The sequence below is a fragment of the Rana temporaria genome, chromosome 3 (assembly GCF_905171775.1).
Source record: "Rana temporaria chromosome 3, aRanTem1.1, whole genome shotgun sequence".
In the NCBI taxonomy this organism is placed as follows: Eukaryota; Metazoa; Chordata; class Amphibia; order Anura; family Ranidae; genus Rana; species Rana temporaria.
The window spans coordinates 446,320,972-446,340,888 of NC_053491.1; the positions used below are offsets into that span (position 1 = coordinate 446,320,972).

Consider the following 19,917-nt stretch of genomic DNA (forward strand, 5'->3'; position numbering starts at 1 on the left):
GGAACAAGAGAACCCCAAGCCATTGCAGGTAGCGTCTCTCTCCGGTCTAAGGAACAAGAGAACCTCAACCCATTGCAGGTGGTACTTTCTCAACCAAACCGTCATTCCTTCTAAAATGTGTGCACCTCTCCAGACTGGCCAGCAGTTTGCCCTTGTTCACATGCACACACCTCAGTCTCTATAGTTGCTCAGGGATCTATTTGATATCTTAATAAAGAGACATTTTGACCCCCGTTATCAAAGAATGAAAAAAAAGTCTTCTCATTAGGAAGAGCAAACAAAGCTTGCATGGAAGTGTCTAGATTGGTGAAGACCAGAATGCGGAGCTGAACGAGATGAGAAAAATGATGGAGGTTTTTTTTATCTTTTAATTGATATTCTTCCATCCGGTGACTCTGGAAAGGTAGTTCACATGACTTTATAGCAGCAGCACTTCATCTATTTCTAACCAGCAAACCATTCTTATACAGGTTTTGGCCAGCAGGTGTCAACGAGCCTTTTCCAAAGTCCTTGATCGACAGAAGCCATGGTGTCGGCACATCCAGGGTGTCCCCCTTTCCAATCAGTTTGTCTCGTAGGAGGACAGCAGTGCAGCATCCACAGGCTCCATGCATGATGGACATGTGAAGGAGCGCATAAGCCAGTCATCTATACATTCCATATGGTAAATGTGCATACAAGGCAGGAAGCGTATTGGATCCCCGGTGACAAAGTCCAGCATACAGATCACGCACCTGCACAGACAAATCAGAAGAGAATAAAAAAACGTGATGATTCACTGTATTACTAACAACACAGACATAAACCCTGCATGCATGGGCATTAGAATACGAGACTTTACAACCCCCCCCCACTTTAGGTAGACAAACGGTACTGATCTGCACTAATATGACCGCCATCTGCATATTTTTTTCCCCCTTTGCTTTATTAGCCACTTAAGCCACGGATCATTTGGCTGGCCAAAGACCAGAGGACTTTTTTGCGATTCGGCACTGCGTCAATTTAACAGACAATTGCGCAGTCGTGCGACGTGGCTCCCAAACAAAAAAAAATTACGTCCTTTTTCCCCCCCCACAAATAGAGCTTTCTTTTGGTGGAAATTGATCATCTCCTGATACGCCGTCGTATCTCTGTGATCCGCCTGTCCTAACTATGCGGCTGATTCATAGAATCGGTTACGCATAGATGGCCCTAAGATCCGACAGGTGTAATTGACTTACACAGTCGGATCTTAGGATGCAATTCTAGGCCGGCCGCTAGGTGGCGATTCCATTGCGGTCGGCGTAGAATATGCAAATGACTAGCTACGGCGATCCACGAAGATCCGCGCGTTCGTTGCAATCTCGTACGTCGTCGCTAGTCGGTTTTTCCCATCGCAAAGTTACACGTGCTTTAACATGGCTTATCTTTAGATCAGCCATGTTAAAGTATGGCCGTCGTTCCTGCGTCGAATTTCGATTTTTTTTGGCGTAAGACGTCCGAGAATACGAAACGCCATAACGCACGTCGCCGTTCAAAAAAACGTCGGGGCGCTGTAATTTCGCGCAAAGCACGTCGGGAAATTTTAACACGGAGCATGCGCAGAACGTTCGGCGCGGGAACGCGCCTAATTTAAATGGTGCCCGCCCCATTTGAATTAGGCGGGCTTGCGCCGAGCGGATTTACGTTACACCGCCACAAGTTTACAGGTAAGAGCTTTGTGAATCAGGCACTTACGCTGTAAACCTGCGGCGGTGTAACGTAAATCAGATACGTTACGCCGCGGGGGAGCAACGTATTTGTCTGTGAATCTGGCCCTTAGCGTCTACAAAATAGAGGATAGATTTATGGCATTTTAATAATTGTTTTTGTTACTAGTCTTGGCGGCGATCTGCGATTTTTATTGTGACTGCGACTTTATGGCAGACACATCGTACACTTTTGACACATTTTTGGGACCATTGTCATTTTTACAGCGATAAGTGCTATAAAAATGCACTGATTCCTGTGAAAACTAGGTGGCACTGAAGGAGTCAAGTGTGTCCTAGAGAGTGATTCTAACTGTTAGGGGGCGTGGCTACGAGTGACACGTCACTGATGGCTGCTCCCGATGAGAGGGAGCAGACGATCAGCGTCGGTGTCACTAGGCAGAACGGGGAGAGGCATGTTTACACTTGCCTCTCCCCGTTCTGCAGCTCTGTTACCTGATCTCGGGACAGCGGCGGACATCGAATCGGCGGGTCCCGCGGGCACGGAGCTCGCCGGAAATTTTAAAGTGACGGAAATATACGTTACTCTGCCCAGCTGTGCCATTCTGACGACGTATATGCGCAGGAGTCGGTCGTTAACCGGTTAGTGTATCTAAAGCTATTTTTCGAATTTTGGCTGAAGTAAAAAAAAAAAAAAAAAAAAGAGTTCAGGTAAAAGGTTTGTTGTGTTATTTTGTTAGTTTTTATGTTTTTTTAAATACAGTTTTATTATTTAATTTCAAGTGGAACTTTACCCATCACAATGTAATACAAAAAGAATGTTCTTTAGCAAAGAAGATGCATTTCACATTAAATATGAAGCTACCAAATGTTGTATGTGCTGCAAATTTCCTCTAGCATTGTTCCTGTTTCTTCTTGCTGAAGGCTACCATTTTGCTGAAGACCAGAGCCCCTGAGCAGCAGTAAATCATAAAGATACATCACTAGCCTAGTCTAAACATACCAACCTAATCCTCCACTTCGTTCCTCCCAAAACCTCCTGCTCTCTAGCTCCCTTATCACTTCCTCCCATATTCGCCTCCAGGATTTCTCTCGAGCCTCTCCCATCCTATGGAATACCCTACCCCAATCTGTCAGACTATTTCCAAATCTATCTACTTTTAGGCAATCCCTGAAAACTTTTTTCTTTGGTGAAGCCTACCCTGCCTCCACCTAACAACTGTTCTTTTGTTTTGTCCCCCCCCCCCATCCCCCACCCCCCATAGGGCACTAATAAGGAAAGCTGCTGGGCCTGCATCCCTTTAGACATGTTCCTATTAGAAGTATCTTACCAAATCTTAGTGCAGACTTCTGAGAAAATCAGTGAGCCAATCACACAAGCAGGAAATTATGTTTCTGGGGGGTGGTCAGTACACATCAGTGTTGCCAACCGTCTGTATTTTTACGGACAGTTCGTAAAAACGGTCACTTTTTCCCCCGTTCGTAAATGTCCGTGGTTGCCGAAATGTGCCAGTAAAAATAGCCGAGATCGGTTCGGCTTGGAACTACGCATGGAGATTGGAGGCAGGGGGTGATGGTGGCTGCGGTGGCACCGCAGAGGGGGGTGGGGGCAGGGGGTGATTGGAGGCACCGCAGAGGGGGATGGTGGCAGAGAACAATGGAGGCAGGGGGCCTGGGGGAGATTGAAGGCAGGTGGTGTTGGTGGCACCGCAGAGGGGGATGGTGGCAGGGAACAATGGAGGCAGGGGGCCTGGGGGAGATTGAAGGCAGGTGGTGTTGGTGGCACCGCAGAGGGGGATGGTGGCAGGAAACAATGGAGGCAGGGGGCCTGGGGGAGATTGAAGGCAGGGGGTGTTGGTGGCACAGCAGAGGGGGATAGTGGCAGGGAACAATGGAGGCAGGGGGCTTGGGGGAGATTGAAGGCAGGTGGTGTTGGTGGCACCGCAGAGGGGGATGGTGGCATCGCAGAGGGTGGGGATGGAGACAGGGGACGATGGAGGCGGGGGGTGATTGAAAGCAGGGGGTCATTGGAGGCAGGGGGAGATTGTGGCACCGCAGAGGGGGGTGAAGGCAGGGGTTGTTGGTGGCAGATGGGGATGCCATTTGCCTAGTGTACTTTTTTGTAGCCTAAATACTGAAATTTGCACCTAAAAATGTAATTTAGTAACTTTTGTGAAATGTCAGTAAAAACGTGGCTGCGCCAGTAAATTTCAATCTGGTAGGTTGGCATTACTGGTACACGTTCTGTGTACAGAACACCTCCAGGTAGCCATATTACATTGCATTTTCAGAAAATGACAGAGCTGCAGATTGAAAAGGAAAGGTTATTTTTAATAACATTCAACTACAATATGACTTTTGTTGCAATTGTATACGCTATATTGTTTTTTCTTTATTTGCCAATTTTTTCCCCTCACGAAAGTGGAGTTACCCTTTAAGACTGGTAGCAATTGTTCCTTTCCTTGGTGTAAGCCGCTAGGTGCAGAGCTCATGCTACTGAAAGCAGATTACTTTGAATAATGCTATTAGATAACCCAAAGACCCATGTCACTCCAGCAATCCTGTCGCCGGAGGCAGCTCGCCAGTGATGGGATTGCTAAAAAAAAAAAAAAAAGAAGAGGGAGTAGAAAGAGATTACTAAAAGAGCCTATTACTACGGAATCGCTTCCTCATTGGCCAGACCACCAAAGTTTCAGTCCATCATTGCTCCCTTGTCAGCCGAGATCCTGTAAGTTTCAGCAAGGTAGCGATGCCATAAAAGCACGCGTTTTCACGCGTATTGGCCGCTGACAAATATGGTAAGCAGCATTTTGAAAAAAATTATATATATATATATATATATATATATATATATATATATATATATATATATATATATATATACACACATATACATACACATATATACACACACACACACACACACACACACACACACACACACACACACGTGCATATGCCTTCTGGGAACTGTATCCCAGAGAGCAGCCGCCCATTCATACAGCGCCGCGAGACTCGCGCATGCGCAGTAGGAAACGGGCAGTGAAGCCGCAAGGCTTCACTGTCCGTTTCCCTTAGTGAGGATGGCGGCGCCAGGATCGGCCTCCGCGGGGCAACATTGCGGGCGAGGACAGGTATACCGTATTTATCGGGTAATTTGCACGCTTCGGCGTATAGCGCGCACCCCTAAAGTGGACCCGCATTCCTGTATAAAATGAATTCGGTGGTGTCCTCCTCGTCGGGTCCGGCGTCCTTCTGCGGTGTCCTCCCCGCGCTGAGTTTGAACCACTGCACTGGCATATACCGAGCGCAGTACACTCGGGTATAGTCGGGCAGGCTCGGCTCCTCTCGCGGTCACGTCCTGTGCGTCCAGGACGTGACCGCGAGATGAGCCTAGCCTGCCCAACTAGGCTATACCCGAGTGTACTGCGCTCGGTATATGCTGTCGCAGTGGTTCAAACTCGGCGCGGGTATCGGCGTATATCGCGCACCCACGATTTTGCCCTGATTTTCAGGGCAAAAAAGTGCGCGGTATACGCTGATAAATACGGTATATCCTTGTTAAAAGACAGCAGCTACAGTGTTTGTAGCTGCTGACTTTAAAAACCATGAAGGTAAAAAAAACCTGTGTGCAGTAGCCCCTCTAATACTTACCCAAGCCCCCTCTCAATCCAGCGATGTCCATGAGATCCTTGTCTCTTCGCGGACTCGCACTTCTGATTGACAACCAGTGAGCCAATCAGGAGATGGAGGGGGGTAGGACAGAGCCACAGCTCCATGTGTAAATTGACACACAGAGCCACGGCTCCGAAGTGCACCTGCTTGGGTGCCCCCAGAGGAAGCTGCTTGCTGTGGGAGCACCCGGCAGGAGCCAGGAGTGCCGGCTGGGGACCTGAGAAGAGGAGGATCCGGGCTGCTCTGTGCAAAACCATTACACAGAGCAGGCAAGTATAATTTTTTTTTTTTTTAAATAACAAACAAGACTTTAGCAAGGATACTGCAGCTGTTGACTTTTAACATTAGGACACTTACCTGTCCTGGAGTCCAGCGCCGTCCGCAGCAGAGGACGAGCGATAGCGCGTCACTCTGCTGCCCCCTCCGCCATCCTCGGTGAGGGAACCAGGAAGTGAAGTGCTCTGGCTTCACTGCCCGATTCCCTACTGCGCATGCGCGAGTCGCGCTAGGCCTGCCGATTGGCTCCCGCTGTGTACTGGGACCCGAGTGTTCCCAGAACACAACGGGGGGACGGGAGGTGACGTCATGCCCGCAGTTTACCCGAGACTGTGTGGCCGGAAGTGGGTGCAAATACCTGTCTTTAGACAGGTATCTGCACCCCCCTCCCCCCCTGAAAGGTGTCAAATGTTACACCGGAGGGGGGGAGGGTTCCGATTAGTGGGAGTTCCACTTTAGGGTGGAGCTCCGCTTTAACTCCCCCCGCTAGCAGCCGAGAAAGGGTTAAAACCGCCCGCAATGAGCCGCTGTAATGGCTTTCAATGGGCAGAAGCGCAATAGGAGAGGCGAGTTCACCGCTCCTAGTGCGCTCCAAAGAAGCTGCTGGCAGGACTTTTTCTGACGTCCTGCCAGCGCACCGCTCCAGTGTGAAAGCCCTCGGACTTTCACACTGGAATAGAGCAGCTGTTTAACAGCTTGAGGACCGCCGCACGCAGATATACATCTGCAGAATGGCACGGCTGGGCACAAGGGCGTACATGTACGTCCCCTATAAGAGCCCAGCCTTGGGGGGGGCTAGCTCGCAACCCCCGGTCCTCAGCTCTGTGACCGTCCCCGCGGGATAGGCGGACCTGATCGCCGCCGGTGTCCTGCGATCGGGTCACAGAGAGGAAGAACGGGGACAGGTAAGTGTAAACAAACATCTCCCCGTGCTTCCTAGTGAGCCTGTCACTGATCGTCTGTTCCCTGTCATAGGGAACGACGATCAGTGACATCACACGCACAGCCTGTGCCAGTAAGGATCACTCCCTTAGGGCACACTTAACCCTACAGCGCCCCCTCCTGGTTAACCCCTTCAGTGCCATTGTCATTTTTACAGTAACCAGTGCATTTTTATAGCACTGTTCGCTGTAAAAATGACAATGGTCCCAAAATAGTGTCAAAAGTGTCCGCCATAATGTCGCAGTCACGATAAAAACGCTGATCGCCGCCATTACTAGAAAAATCAAAATTAATAAAAATGCAATAAAACTATCCCCTATTTGGTAGACGCTATAAATTTTGAGGAAACCAATCAATAAACGCTTACTGCGATTTTTTTTAACCAAAAATATGTAGAAGCATACGTATCGGCCTAAACTGAGGAAAAAAATATGTTTTTATAAATTTTTTGGGGATATTTATTATAGCAAAAAGTTAAAAATATTGCATTTTTTTCAAAATTGTCGCTCTATTTTTGTTTATAGCGCAAAAAATAAAAACCGCAGAGGTGATCAAATACCACCAAAAGAAAGCTCTATTTGTGGGAAAAAAAGGACGCCAATTTTGTTGGGGAGCCACGTCGCACGACCGCGCAATTGTCAGTTAAAGCGAATGGCAAAAAGGTGCCTGGTCCTTTAGCTGCATAATGGTCCGGGGCTTAAGTGGTTAAGGACGGATTGCAGTCGCTATTTTAACGCTATAGCGCCTGCAAAACGCCCTCAGCGTGAAAAGGGGTCTAACGCTCATAAGGAGACAATGAGAACATGCGATCCCGTGCTTATAACACTAACTCTTTCAGCTTCTTCTCCGAGGGCTCAGATCCAGAGTCATATCTGCCTTTCGGTAAATGCTGAATTAGGCCCATCCTCTGCGCAATCCACACTTGTTCCTCCTCAGTCAGCTGGGTGGCTAGACGGGTCTGGCTGGGTGTGGGGTGGTAAACGGGCACCGGCTCCCGTTCCTGAAATAAAGCAGGACAAAGAAATTAGGACAAGATGGTGGAAAACTCCTCTAAAGCATGCAGTACCTCTAACCTGCCACAAGAGTGGAATGCTGCATCACAGGTACACAGAGAAAAAAACCCACTCAGCTTTTCTTTAAAGTTTTCTATCTCATATTTCTCTCTATAAGATCATAGGGCCAAATTCACAAATGAGATACGACGGCGTTTCTCCTGATAGAAACAGAGATACGACGGCCTATCTATGCGACTGATTCATAGAATCAGTTACGCATAGATATCCCTAAGATCCGACAGGTGTAATTGTTTTACACTGTCAGATCTTAGGATGCAATACCGCGGCCGCCGCTGGGTGGAGTTTGCATCGTAAACCAGCGTCGGGTATGCAAATTAGGAGTTACGGCGATCCCCGACGGTTTTCCGCGTTCGCTACGTCGCCGCTAGTCTAGTTTCCCGTCGCAAAGTTAGTAGGTTTTTTTGGTGCCTTAACTTTACACAGCACACGTATGTGCTGTATAAAGTATGGCCGTCGTTCCCGCGTCGAAATTTAAAAAATAACGTCGTTTGCGTAAGCCGTCCGGGAATACGGAGTTACGCTACGCGCGTCGCCGTTCAAAAAAATGACGTCACTTCGCGCAAAGCACGGCGGGAGTTCGGAAACGGAGCATGCGCGGTAGGTCCGGCGCGGGAGCGCGCCTAATTTAAATGGCACACGCCCATTTGAATTGGCCCGCCTTGCGCCGGAGGCCGCCGGCGTAGGTTTTCATCGCAAGTGCTTTGTGAATCAGGCACTTGCGATGAAAAATTGTGGCGGTGTAACGTATCTAGGATACGTTACGCCGACGCGATTCTACGTGAATCTGGCCCATACTGTTTAATGTAAAACCGTGTGCAAGAGTCCTAACTCTGCAGCTCTCAGCTTTCCCTCTAAACTGGGACTCAGCAGATCCCCTTCCTGCTGCTCCTACTTCCAGCAGTGACTGGACAGCCTTATCAGCCTCTAATGTAAATATCGAGGAGAGGTTTTGAGAGGGTATAGCAAGGGGTGCTGAGACTACAATACAAACAACTTGCTTCACATTGCCTGCAACTATTTAATGGATCAACAGGTTGTGGTAGGAGGAAATGCACAGATCCGAATGCAGTGTCTGTGATCGGATATGTACACCCGCGTGATACATTTTGACATGGGACTGTGTCTGTGCAGCTGCTGTGCCTGCATCCACTTCAATGGGCTGCCTGCACGCAGCTCCGAGTTGGATGCACAAAAAAACAGCTCAGCACAGAAGACGGGTTCTCAGCTCTTCTACAGACGAGCGCCAACGTTACAGGGGGCATCAAAAGACGTTAATGCTACAGACACATTGGGGCCGATTTACCAAAACTGGAGAATGCTGGTGTATACGGGGAGCAGTGTATATAGAGGTGTGTAAACAGGGATAGATAGATAGATAGATAGATAGATAGATAGATAGATAGACACACACACACACACACACAGGTAGGAGGTGTCAGTATATAGGGATCGGTATATATAGAGGTGTATATATAGGTAGGAGGTGTCAGTATACAGGGATCGGTATATATACAGGTAGGAGGTGTCAGTATACAGGGATCGGTATATATACAGGTAGGAGGTGTCAGTATACAGGGATCGGTATATATACAGGTAGAAGGTGTCAGTATACAGGGATCAGTATATATAGAGGTGTATATACAGGTAGGAGGTGTCAGTATACAGGGATCGGTATATATAGAGGTGTATATATAGGTAGGAGGTGTCAGTATACAGGGATCGGTATATATACAGGTAGGAGGTGTCAGTATACAGGGATCGGTATATATACAGGTAGGAGGTGTCAGTATACAGGGATCGGTGTATATACAGGTAGGAGGTGTCAGTATACAGGGATCGGTATATATAGAGGTGTATATACAGGTAGGAGGTGTCAGTATACAGGGATCGGTATATATAGAGGTGTATATATAGGTAGGAGGTGTCAGTATACAGGGATCGGTATATATACAGGTAGGAGGTGTCAGTATACAGGGATCGGTGTATATACAGGTAGGAGGTGTCAGTATACAGGGATCGGTATATATAGAGGTGTATATACAGGTAGGAGGTGTCAGTATACAGGGATCGGTATATATAGAGGTGTATATACAGATAGGAGGTGTCAGTATACAGGGATCGGTATATATAGAGGTGTATATACAGGTAGGAGGTGTCAGTATACAGGGATCGGTATATATAGAGGTGTATATACAGGTAGGAGGTGTCAGTATACAGGGATCGGTATATATAGAGGTGTATATACAGGTAGGAGGTGTCAATATACAGGGATCAGTATATATAGAGGTGTATATACAGGTAGGAGGTGTCAGTATACAGGGATCGGTATTAAGGATGAGCTCTGGCGTGTTCGCACAGTCCACGTGCAGAGCTCGCCAGGAAGTGAGCACGGCGCTGTGCTAATCACAGCCAGGGAGACATTGTCCCGATGCTCGGCTGCGGGGATCGTGAAATGTCTCCCTGGCTGTTATTAGCGCAGCGCCGTGCTCACTTCCTGGCGGGCTCTGCATGTGTTCTATGCGAACACGCCAGAGCTCATCCTCAATTGGTATATATAGAGGTGTATATACAGGTAGGAGGTGTCAGTATACAGGGATCGGTGTATATAGGAGGTGTATATACAGGTAGGAGGTGTCAGTATACAGGGAGCGGTATATATAGAGGTGCATATACAGGTAGGAGGTGTCAGTATACAGGGATCGGTATATATAGAGGTGTATATACAGGTAGGAGGTGTCAGTATACAGGGATCGGTGTATATAGAGGTGTATATACAGGTAGGAGGTGTCAGTATACAGGGAGCGGTGTATATAGAGGTGTATTATATACAGGTAGGAGGTGTCAGTATACAGGGATCGGTATATATAGAAATGTATTATATACAGGTAGGAGGTGTCAGTATACAGGGATCGGTATATATAGAGGTGCATATACAGGTAGGAGGTGTCAGTATACAGGGATCGGTGTATATAGAGGTGTATTATATACAGGTAGGAGGTGTCAGTATACAGGGATCGGTATATATAGAAATGTATTATATACAGGTAGGAGGTGTCAGTATACAGGGATCGGTATATATAGAGGTGTATATACAGGTAGGAGGTGTCAGTATACAGGGATCGGTATATATAGAGGTGTATATACAGGTAGGAGGTGTCAGTATACAGGGATCGGTATATATAGAGGTGTATATACAGGTAGGAGGTGTCAGTATACAAGGATCAGTGTATATACAGGTAGGCGGTGTCAGTATACAGTGACCGGTGTATATAGAGGTAGGCGTTGTCAGTATACGGGGATCAGTATATATACAGGTAGGAGGTGTCAGTATACGGGGATCGGTATATATACACAGGTAGGAGGTGTCAATATACAGGGATCGGTATATATAGAGGTGTATATACAGGTAGGAGGTGTCAGTTTACAGGGATCGGTATATATAGAGGTGTCAGTTTACAGGGATCGGTATATATAGAGGTGAATATACAGGTAGGAGGTGCCAGTATACAGGGATCGGTATATATAGAGGTGTATATACAGGTAGGAGGTGTCAGTATACAGGGATCGGTATATATAGAGGTGAATATACAGGTAGGAGGTGCCAGTATACAGGGATCGGTATATATAGAGGTGTATATACAGGTAGGAGGTGTCAGTATAAGGGGATCGGTATATATAGAGGTGTATATACAGGTAGGAGGTGTCAGTATAAGGGGATCGGTATATATAGAGGTGTATATACAGGTAGGAGGTGTCAGTATAAGGGGATCGGTATATATAGAGGTGTATATACAGGTAGGAGGTGTCAGTTTACAGGGATAGGTATATATAGAGGTGTATTATATACAGGTAGGAGGTGTGAGTATACAGGGATCGGTGTATATATGTGTATATATATATATAGATAGAGAGTTGTATATACAGGTAGGAGGTGTCAGTATACAGTGATCAGTATATATAGAGGTGTATATACAGGTAGGCGTTGTCAGTATACAGGGATCAGTATAAATACAGGTAGGAGGTGTGAGTATACAGGGATCGGTATATATAGAGGGGTATATACAGGTAGGAGGTGTCAGTTTACAGGGATCGGTATATATAGAGGTGTATTATATACAGGAATCGGTATGTATATATATATATATATATATATATATATATATATATATATATATATATATATATATATATATATATATATATATATATATATATATATATATATATATATATAGATAGATATAGATATAGATGTGTATATACAGGTAGGAGGTGTCAGTACAGTGATCAGTGTATATACAGGTAGGCGTTGTCAGTATACGGGGATCAGTATATATACACAGGTAGAAGGTGTCAGTATACAGGGATCGGTATATATAGAGGTGTATATACAGGTAGGAGGTGTCAGTATACAGGGATCAGTATATATACACAGGTAGGAGGTGTCAGTATACAGGGATCGGTATATATAGAGGTGTATATACAGGTAGGAGGTGTCAGTATACAGGGATCAGTATATATACAGGTAGGAGGTGTCAGTATAAGGGGATCGGTGTATATATACACAGGTAGGAGGTGTGAGTATACAGGGATCGGTATATATAGAGGTGTATATATAGGTAGGAGGTGTCAGTATACAGGGATCGGTATATATACAGGTAGGAGGTGTCAGTATACAGGGATCAGTATATATAGAGGTGTATATACAGGTAGGAGGTGTCAGTATACAGGGATCGGTATATATAGAGGTGTATATATAGGTAGGAGGTGTCAGTATACAGGGATCGGTATATATAGAGGTGAATATACAGGTAGGAGGTGTCAGTATACAGGGATCGGTATATATAGAGGTGTATATACAGGTAGGAGGTGTCAGTATAAGGGGATCGGTATATATAGAGGTGTATATACAGGTAGGAGGTGTCAGTATAAGGGGATCGGTATATATAGAGGTGTATATACAGGTAGGAGGTGTCAGTATAAGGGGATCGGTATATATAGAGGTGTATATACAGGTAGGAGGTGTGAGTATACAGGGATCGGTGTATATATGTGTATATATATATATATATATTGATAGAGAGTTGTATATACAGGTAGGAGGTGTCAGTATACAGTGATCAGTATATATAGAGGTGTATATACAGGTAGGCGTTGTCAGTATACAGGGATCAGTATAAATACAGGTAGGAGGTGTGAGTATACAGGGATCGGTATATATAGAGGTGTATATACAGGTAGAAGGTGTCAGTATACAGGGATCAGTATATATACAGGTAGGAGGTGTCAGTATAAGGGGATCGGTGTATATATACACAGGTAGGAGGTGTGAGTATACAGGGATCGGTATATATAGAGGTGTATATACAGGTAGGAGGTGTCAGTATACAGGGATCAGTATATATAGAGGTGTATATACAGGTAGGCGTTGTCAGTATACAGGGATCAGTATAAATACAGGTAGGAGGTGTGAGTATACAGGGATCGGTATATATAGAGGTGTATATACAGGTAGAAGGTGTCAGTATACAGGGATCAGTATATATACAGGTAGGAGGTGTCAGTATAAGGGGATCGGTGTATATATACACAGGTAGGAGGTGTGAGTATACAGGGATCGGTATATATAGAGGTGTATATACAGGTAGGAGGTGTCAGTATACAGGGATCAGTATATATACACAGGTAGGAGGTGTCAGTATAAGGGGATCGGTGTATATATACACAGGTAGGAGGTGTGAGTATACAGGGATCGGTATATATAGAGGTGTATATACAGGTAGGAGGTGTCAGTATACAGGGATCGGTATATATAGAGGTGTATATACAGGTAGAAGGTGTCAGTATACAGGGATCGGTATATATAGAGGTGTATATACAGGTAGGAGGTGTCAGTATACAGGGATCAGTATATATACACAGGTAGGAGGTGTCAGTATACAGGGATCGGTATATATAGAGGTGTATATACAGGTAGGAGGTGTCAGTATACAGGGATCAGTATATATACAGGTAGGAGGTGTCAGTATAAGGGGATCGGTGTATATATACACAGGTAGGAGGTGTGAGTATACAGGGATCGGTATATATAGAGGTGTATATACAGGTAGGAGGTGTCAGTATACAGGGATTGGTATATATATATATATATATATAGAGGTGTATATACAGGTAGGAGGTGTCAGTATACAGGGATCGGTATATATAGAGGTGTATATACAGGTAGAAGGTGTCAGTATACAGGGATCGGTATATATAGAGGTGTATATACAGGTAGAAGGTGTCAGTATACAGGGATCGGTATATATAGAGGTGTATATACAGGTAGAAGGTGTCAGTATACAGGGATCGGTATATATAGAGGTGTATATACAGGTAGGAGGTGTCAGTATACAGGGATCGGTATATATAGAGGTGTACCGGTATATACAGGTAAGAGATGTCAGAGTACAGGGATCGGTATATATAGGAGGTGTATATACAGGTAAGAGCTGTCAGTATACAGGGATCGGTATATATAGAGGTGTATATACAGGTAGGAGGTGTCAGTATACAGGGATCGGTATATATAGAGGTGTATATACAGGTAGGAGGTGTCAGTATACAGGGATCGGTATATATAGAGGTGTATTATATACAGGAATCGGTATATATATATATATATATATAGATATAGATATAGAGAGAGAGAGAGGTGTATATACAGGTAGGAGGTGTCAGTATACAGGGATCGGTATATATAGAGGTGTATATACAGGTAGGAGGTGTCAGTATACAGGGATCGGTATATATAGAGGTGTATTATATACAGGAATCGGTATATATATATATATATATATAGATATAGATATAGAGAGAGAGAGAGGTGTATATACAGGTAGGAGGTGTCAGTACAGTGATCAGTGTATATACAGGTAGGCGTTGTCAGTATACGGGGATCAGTATATATACACAGGTAGAAGGTGTGAGTATACAGGGATCGGTATATATAGAGGTGTATATACAGGTAGGAGGTGTCAGTATACAGGGATCAGTATATATACACAGGTAGGAGGTGTCAGTATACAGGGATCGGTATATATAGAGGTGTATATACAGGTAGGAGGTGTCAGTATACAGGGATCAGTATATATACAGGTAGGAGGTGTCAGTATAAGGGGATCGGTGTATATATACACAGGTAGGAGGTGTGAGTATACAGGGATCGGTATATATAGAGGTGTATATACAGGTAGGAGGTGTCAGTATACAGGGATTGGTATGTATATATAGAGGTGTATATACAGGTAGGAGGTGTCAGTATACAGGGATCGGTATATATAGAGGTGTATATACAGGTAGAAGGTGTCAGTATACAGGGATCGGTATATATAGAGGTGTATATACAGGTAGAAGGTGTCAGTATACAGGGATCGGTATATATAGAGGTGTATATACAGGTAGGAGGTGTCAGTATACAGGGATCGGTATATATAGAGGTGTACCGGTATATACAGGTAAGAGATGTCAGAGTACAGGGATCGGTATATATAGGAGGTGTATATACAGGTAAGAGCTGTCAGTATACAGGGATCGGTATATATAGAGGTGTATATACAGGTAGGAGGTGTCAGTATACAGGGATCGGTATATATAGAGGTGTATATACAGGTAGGAGGTGTCAGTATACAGGGTATACACACACAATGCAGTCGGTCACCTGGTAGGGCGGGGGGGGCTCCCCGGGCAGGCTGGCCCCATCAGAATCATTCAGCAGGGACAGGTCATCAGCGGACTGGGATGACAGGCAGTTCCCCATCCCCCACCGCCGGGGATCCAGCTGTCGCCCCCGGATTCCCCTCCAGCTCGGGCTGTTTACTCTTGCTCGTTCCCGGAAGTCGCAGCGCTAAAAACTACAACTCCCAGCATCCCCTGGCGTCTTCTCATCACGTGACGTCTCCCCGCGAGAGAGCGACGGTGCGGTGTGTGTCACGTGGTGCACTAAGTCTCATTCAGTTACATTGTGGCCTGCTGGAGAGAAACATTTCCGGAAGTAAATCCCTGTGTTGTCTGGGTGTAATATACAATCATTATTCATAATAAAGTGATATTAAATAAAATATTCACATTATTTTTAAAATATGTTTATAAAAAATGTTTATAGTTGAAAATTTTTAAAATTACAATGTAAGTGAAATATTTATTATTAAATATTAACCACTTGACCACTGGGCACTTAAACCCCCTTCCTAACCAGATACATTTTCAGCTTTCGGTGCTCTCCCAATTTGAATGACAATTACTCAGTCATACAACATTGTACCCGTCTGAAATTTTTGTCCTTTTTTTCACACAAATAGAGCTTTCTTTTGGTGGTATTTGATCACCTCTGGGTTTTTTATTTTTTGCACTATAAAGGAAAAAAGACTGAAAATTCTGTAAAAATAAAAAATAAATTCTCGTTTCTGTCATATTAGCAGGTTATTTCTCACACACAGCATATGCATGCCACAAATTACACCCCAAAACACATTCTGCTATTCCTCCTGAGTATGGCGATACCACATGTGTGAGACTTTTACACAGCGTGGCCACATAGAGAGGCCCAACATGCAGGGAGCACCATCAGGTGTTCTGGAACACCAAGGCCAATTCTGACATTTCTCTCCTACATGTAAAAATCATCATGTATTTGCTAGAAAATTACATAGAACCCCAAAACATTATATATGCTTTTTTAGCAAAGACCCTAGAGAATACAATGGCATCCATTACAACTTTTTATCTCGCACAGTATTTTTGCAGCAATTTTTTGAACGCGTAAAAAAAAAAACGGTTTTGTGCTTAAAAAAAAAAGAAAAACAGTAAAGTTAGCCCAATGTTTTTGCATAATATGAAAGATGAAGTTACGCCGAGTAAATAGATAACCAACATGTCACCCTTCAAAATTCTACATGCTCGTGGAATGGCGCCAAACTTCGCTACTTAAAAATCCCCATAGGCGACATATTGCAAGGTATTGGAATATTGCAGGGTATTGCGGAGTATTGGGGTATTGCAGAGTATTGAGGTATTGCGGAGTATTGGGGGTATTGCAGAGTATTGGGGGTATCGCAGAGTATTGGGGGAATTGCAGAGTATTGGGGGAATTGCAGAGTATTGGGGGTATTGCAGAGTATTGGGGGAATTGCAGAGTATTGGGGGTATTGCAGAGTATTGGTGGTATTGCAGAGTATTGTGCAGGGAAGGATGGATGGCTGGATCTGTGACTTCATTTGTCACAGATTCAGCCCACAGTGCTGCTGCTGCTTCCGCTCTCCCCCCTCTCCTCTCACACTGTACCGATCGGTATAGAGAGGGGAGGGAGGAACCGGCATCATCACATGACGCCGGTTTGTTTACAAGTGATCGCTCCGTCATTTGACGGAGCGATCACGTGGTAAACGGCCACTATCAGCGGCAATTTACCGCGATCCGTGATGCGCCGGGTCTAGCTCACGGATGATTACATTGGTATGCTATCAGTTTTCCCAGCAAACTTCTACGAGCTACAAAATAATTCCCCTTTATGTCATGGAGATGTAGAGGGTAAAGGAGTTAGTAGTCCTAACATACTTCTTGTTCTAGGGCAGTGGTCTCCGTACTGTGGCCCAGGGGAAAATGTGGCCCCTTTGCTTGCCTTTATTTGGCCTTTGGGGCAACATTCCTCCCAATGACACCAACAATGGGGTGCTATGCCTACCACTGACGCCAACAATGGGGCACTAATCCCTCCTATTAAAACCAATGGGTATTGCTTACCCCCATTGACAGGATGGCATTTTCTACTCCCACCAGCCACAGCCCGGCCCCCCTAAAGCCTGAAGGACAGTAAACTGGCCCTTTGTTTAGAAAGTTTGGCGACCCCTGTTCTAGGGTAATAACACTGCTCTTCTATAGATACAGTGCAGTGAGTGTTACCAGACAACAGATAGAGCGTGCCGCCAGTAGTGTATTTAGGTTTTGTGCTGCCCTAGGCCTGACTAAACTCATGCACCCCCTAATTTACATATGACCCACCCATTCCTGTCAAGGCCACACCCCTTTCTGTTTAAGACCCACCCTGAAATTATCGAGTAGAGACAGAGTTCTTAGGGCCTGGGGAGGATTCCCTTAATTTGCATAGGTTTCCTCTCACCTCCTGTTTGGCTATGGGGCAGGGAGTGAAATCTCTGTAATGGGAATGGAATGGTAAAAAATAAACTGACAGGGGCTATAACCCTCCCATACTCTATCCAAAATGAAGAAAAAAGTGTTGCCTATAGTTCTACTTTAAGCACAAATTTCTGATAATTTGATGGAGAGGACTAAGAAGATATAACCATGCAAATGGTGCAGCAGAAAACATTTAGCACAGTGAGAAAGGTTTGTGGTCCAGGATGATAGGACAGTCAAAATTAGAAGCAGCTTGCCTTACACCAACAATGTAGCGCAAGCCGGCAGGGAGTCTTTCCGTGCAGCCCCCCTGTAAAGTGCTGCCCTAGGCCTGGGCCTTGTTGGCCTAGGCCAGGATACAGCGTTGGGTGCCGCTCAAGGCTGCAGCCGGCTCCTCTCCTGTAGTACACTGCTGGGAGTGCTGGCAAGGACGGGGCTTATCCCAGCTCCAATGATACAACAGACAAACAAGGTCCTATGTGCCGCACATCACTGCAAGACCCTGTGGCTATGTAAAATGATGGCCTCAGCCTGGGCTCACGCCAAGCCACTCCCTCAACACGGTTCACTTTGGCCCTGGAGCTTAATCATCCCCATGATTAAGCTCTGGGCGGAGTGAAACCCGCTGGGGAGAGGCTTGGCTGGAGCCCCGGCTGAGTCTTTAATTTCACATATCCACATAGGTGTGCCAGGTGTGCCCAGGCACACCCTAATCACCCTGTGCTGCACAGATGTTCCCTACTGGTAAGCTGTTATTTGTTTACCATCTGTGGAAACAAGTGTCCCCATTGAAAGGTTCCCCCTTTTATTCTGCTTTCGGCCACTATGTTTGAAAATGATTGTCGAATTGTCACCATTAAAAAAATGAAACAAACATAGAAGATTACCGTTTTCTAACTAAGTTCTTAGTATGGCCAGGAGAGGGTTGTTAGAGGAAACTGCCTGTTGAAACCTGAGCCTATAGGGCAGGGATATGCAATTAGCCGACCTCCAGCTGTTGCAGAACTACAAGTCCCATGAGGCATTGCAAGATTCTGACAGCCACAAGCAGGACATCCAGAGGCATGATGGGACTTGTAGTTTTACAACAGCTGGAGGTCCGCTAATTGAAGATTTCCTGGTAGAGAATAGAGATGTACACTGGAAGAAGTTTGGTGTGATGCTTTTGGATGCTGTGATCTACACAGCAACGTCTCGTCAAGGAGTTGTAGGAGCCCTGTGTGAGTATAGGGCAGACATTCTGAATTTAAAGTGCTACTAAGCCCAAAACAGTAAAATCAGTCTGTATATGCAGCATAGCATGCTTGTTCTACCCACTGTGGAACTTAACCTCCCTGGCGGTATGATTCTTTTTGGTTTTAGGTGCTGAAAGCGGTACAATTATTTTGCATGAAAATTTGGCATTTTATAGTTTAGGCCTGTATCTCTTAAGAATAACTCACCTAAATCTGTCCAAACAAGAGTCTAGTAGACATCCCAGGTATGATAAAGTTTGAAACACAAAATCATAAATTATAATTTAATAAATAACTATAAATAATTTTAACAAATAATAATGTAATTATAATAAAAATGATTCAATAATGTAATCAAATCAAAAACACTGAAATGTGCTCAGTTGCAGAATTGTCGCTGTCATTACGTTTATTGGTTGATGAGGAATTTCCCCACAAATCGCTATCGCTCAATTCTGCAAGTGATTCTAATTTATTATCGCTGTTTTCTAGCTGCTCTAAAACCACTTTTGACATAAAGGGACACTTTTGGTTGCTATGGACAATCTCCAGTTTCCAGGCAGAAAGAACATTATTTATTATATAAAAGTACATGTAGGACACTGGGCAGACCAATAGGGACAAGGGGTGTGTGTATTTTTTACATACAGTACTGTAATCTATAAGATTACAGTATACTGTATGTACTGTGTTTATTTACTTTTTTGAATTTGGCGCCGTTCTCCGCCCCCGTGCGTCATAACGTCGCAGGGAACAGAGATCGGGGGCACACGGGCACTGTGTGAATCGAGCGAGGAGACAGCTTGCTCACACAGCGGGGAGGCATCGCAGGATCCAGGGGACAAGGTAAGT

At 45.0% G+C, this 19,917-nt stretch overlaps 1 protein-coding gene across 1 annotated transcript; it reads right to left on the reverse strand.

Moving 5' to 3' along the window:
- Window positions 1–354: 354 nt before the first annotated feature.
- Window positions 355–15,591, reverse strand: LOC120933367 (RING finger protein 11-like). Its single transcript, XM_040346557.1, has 3 exons — window positions 15,357–15,591; window positions 7,412–7,581; window positions 355–734 (listed from the first exon to the last, which is right to left on the reverse strand). The coding sequence occupies exons 1-3, from the start codon at window positions 15,453–15,455 to the stop codon at window positions 563–565; spliced, it is 441 nt and encodes a 146-aa protein (XP_040202491.1). The 5' UTR covers window positions 15,456–15,591; the 3' UTR covers window positions 355–562.
- Window positions 15,592–19,917: the final 4,326 nt, after the last annotated feature.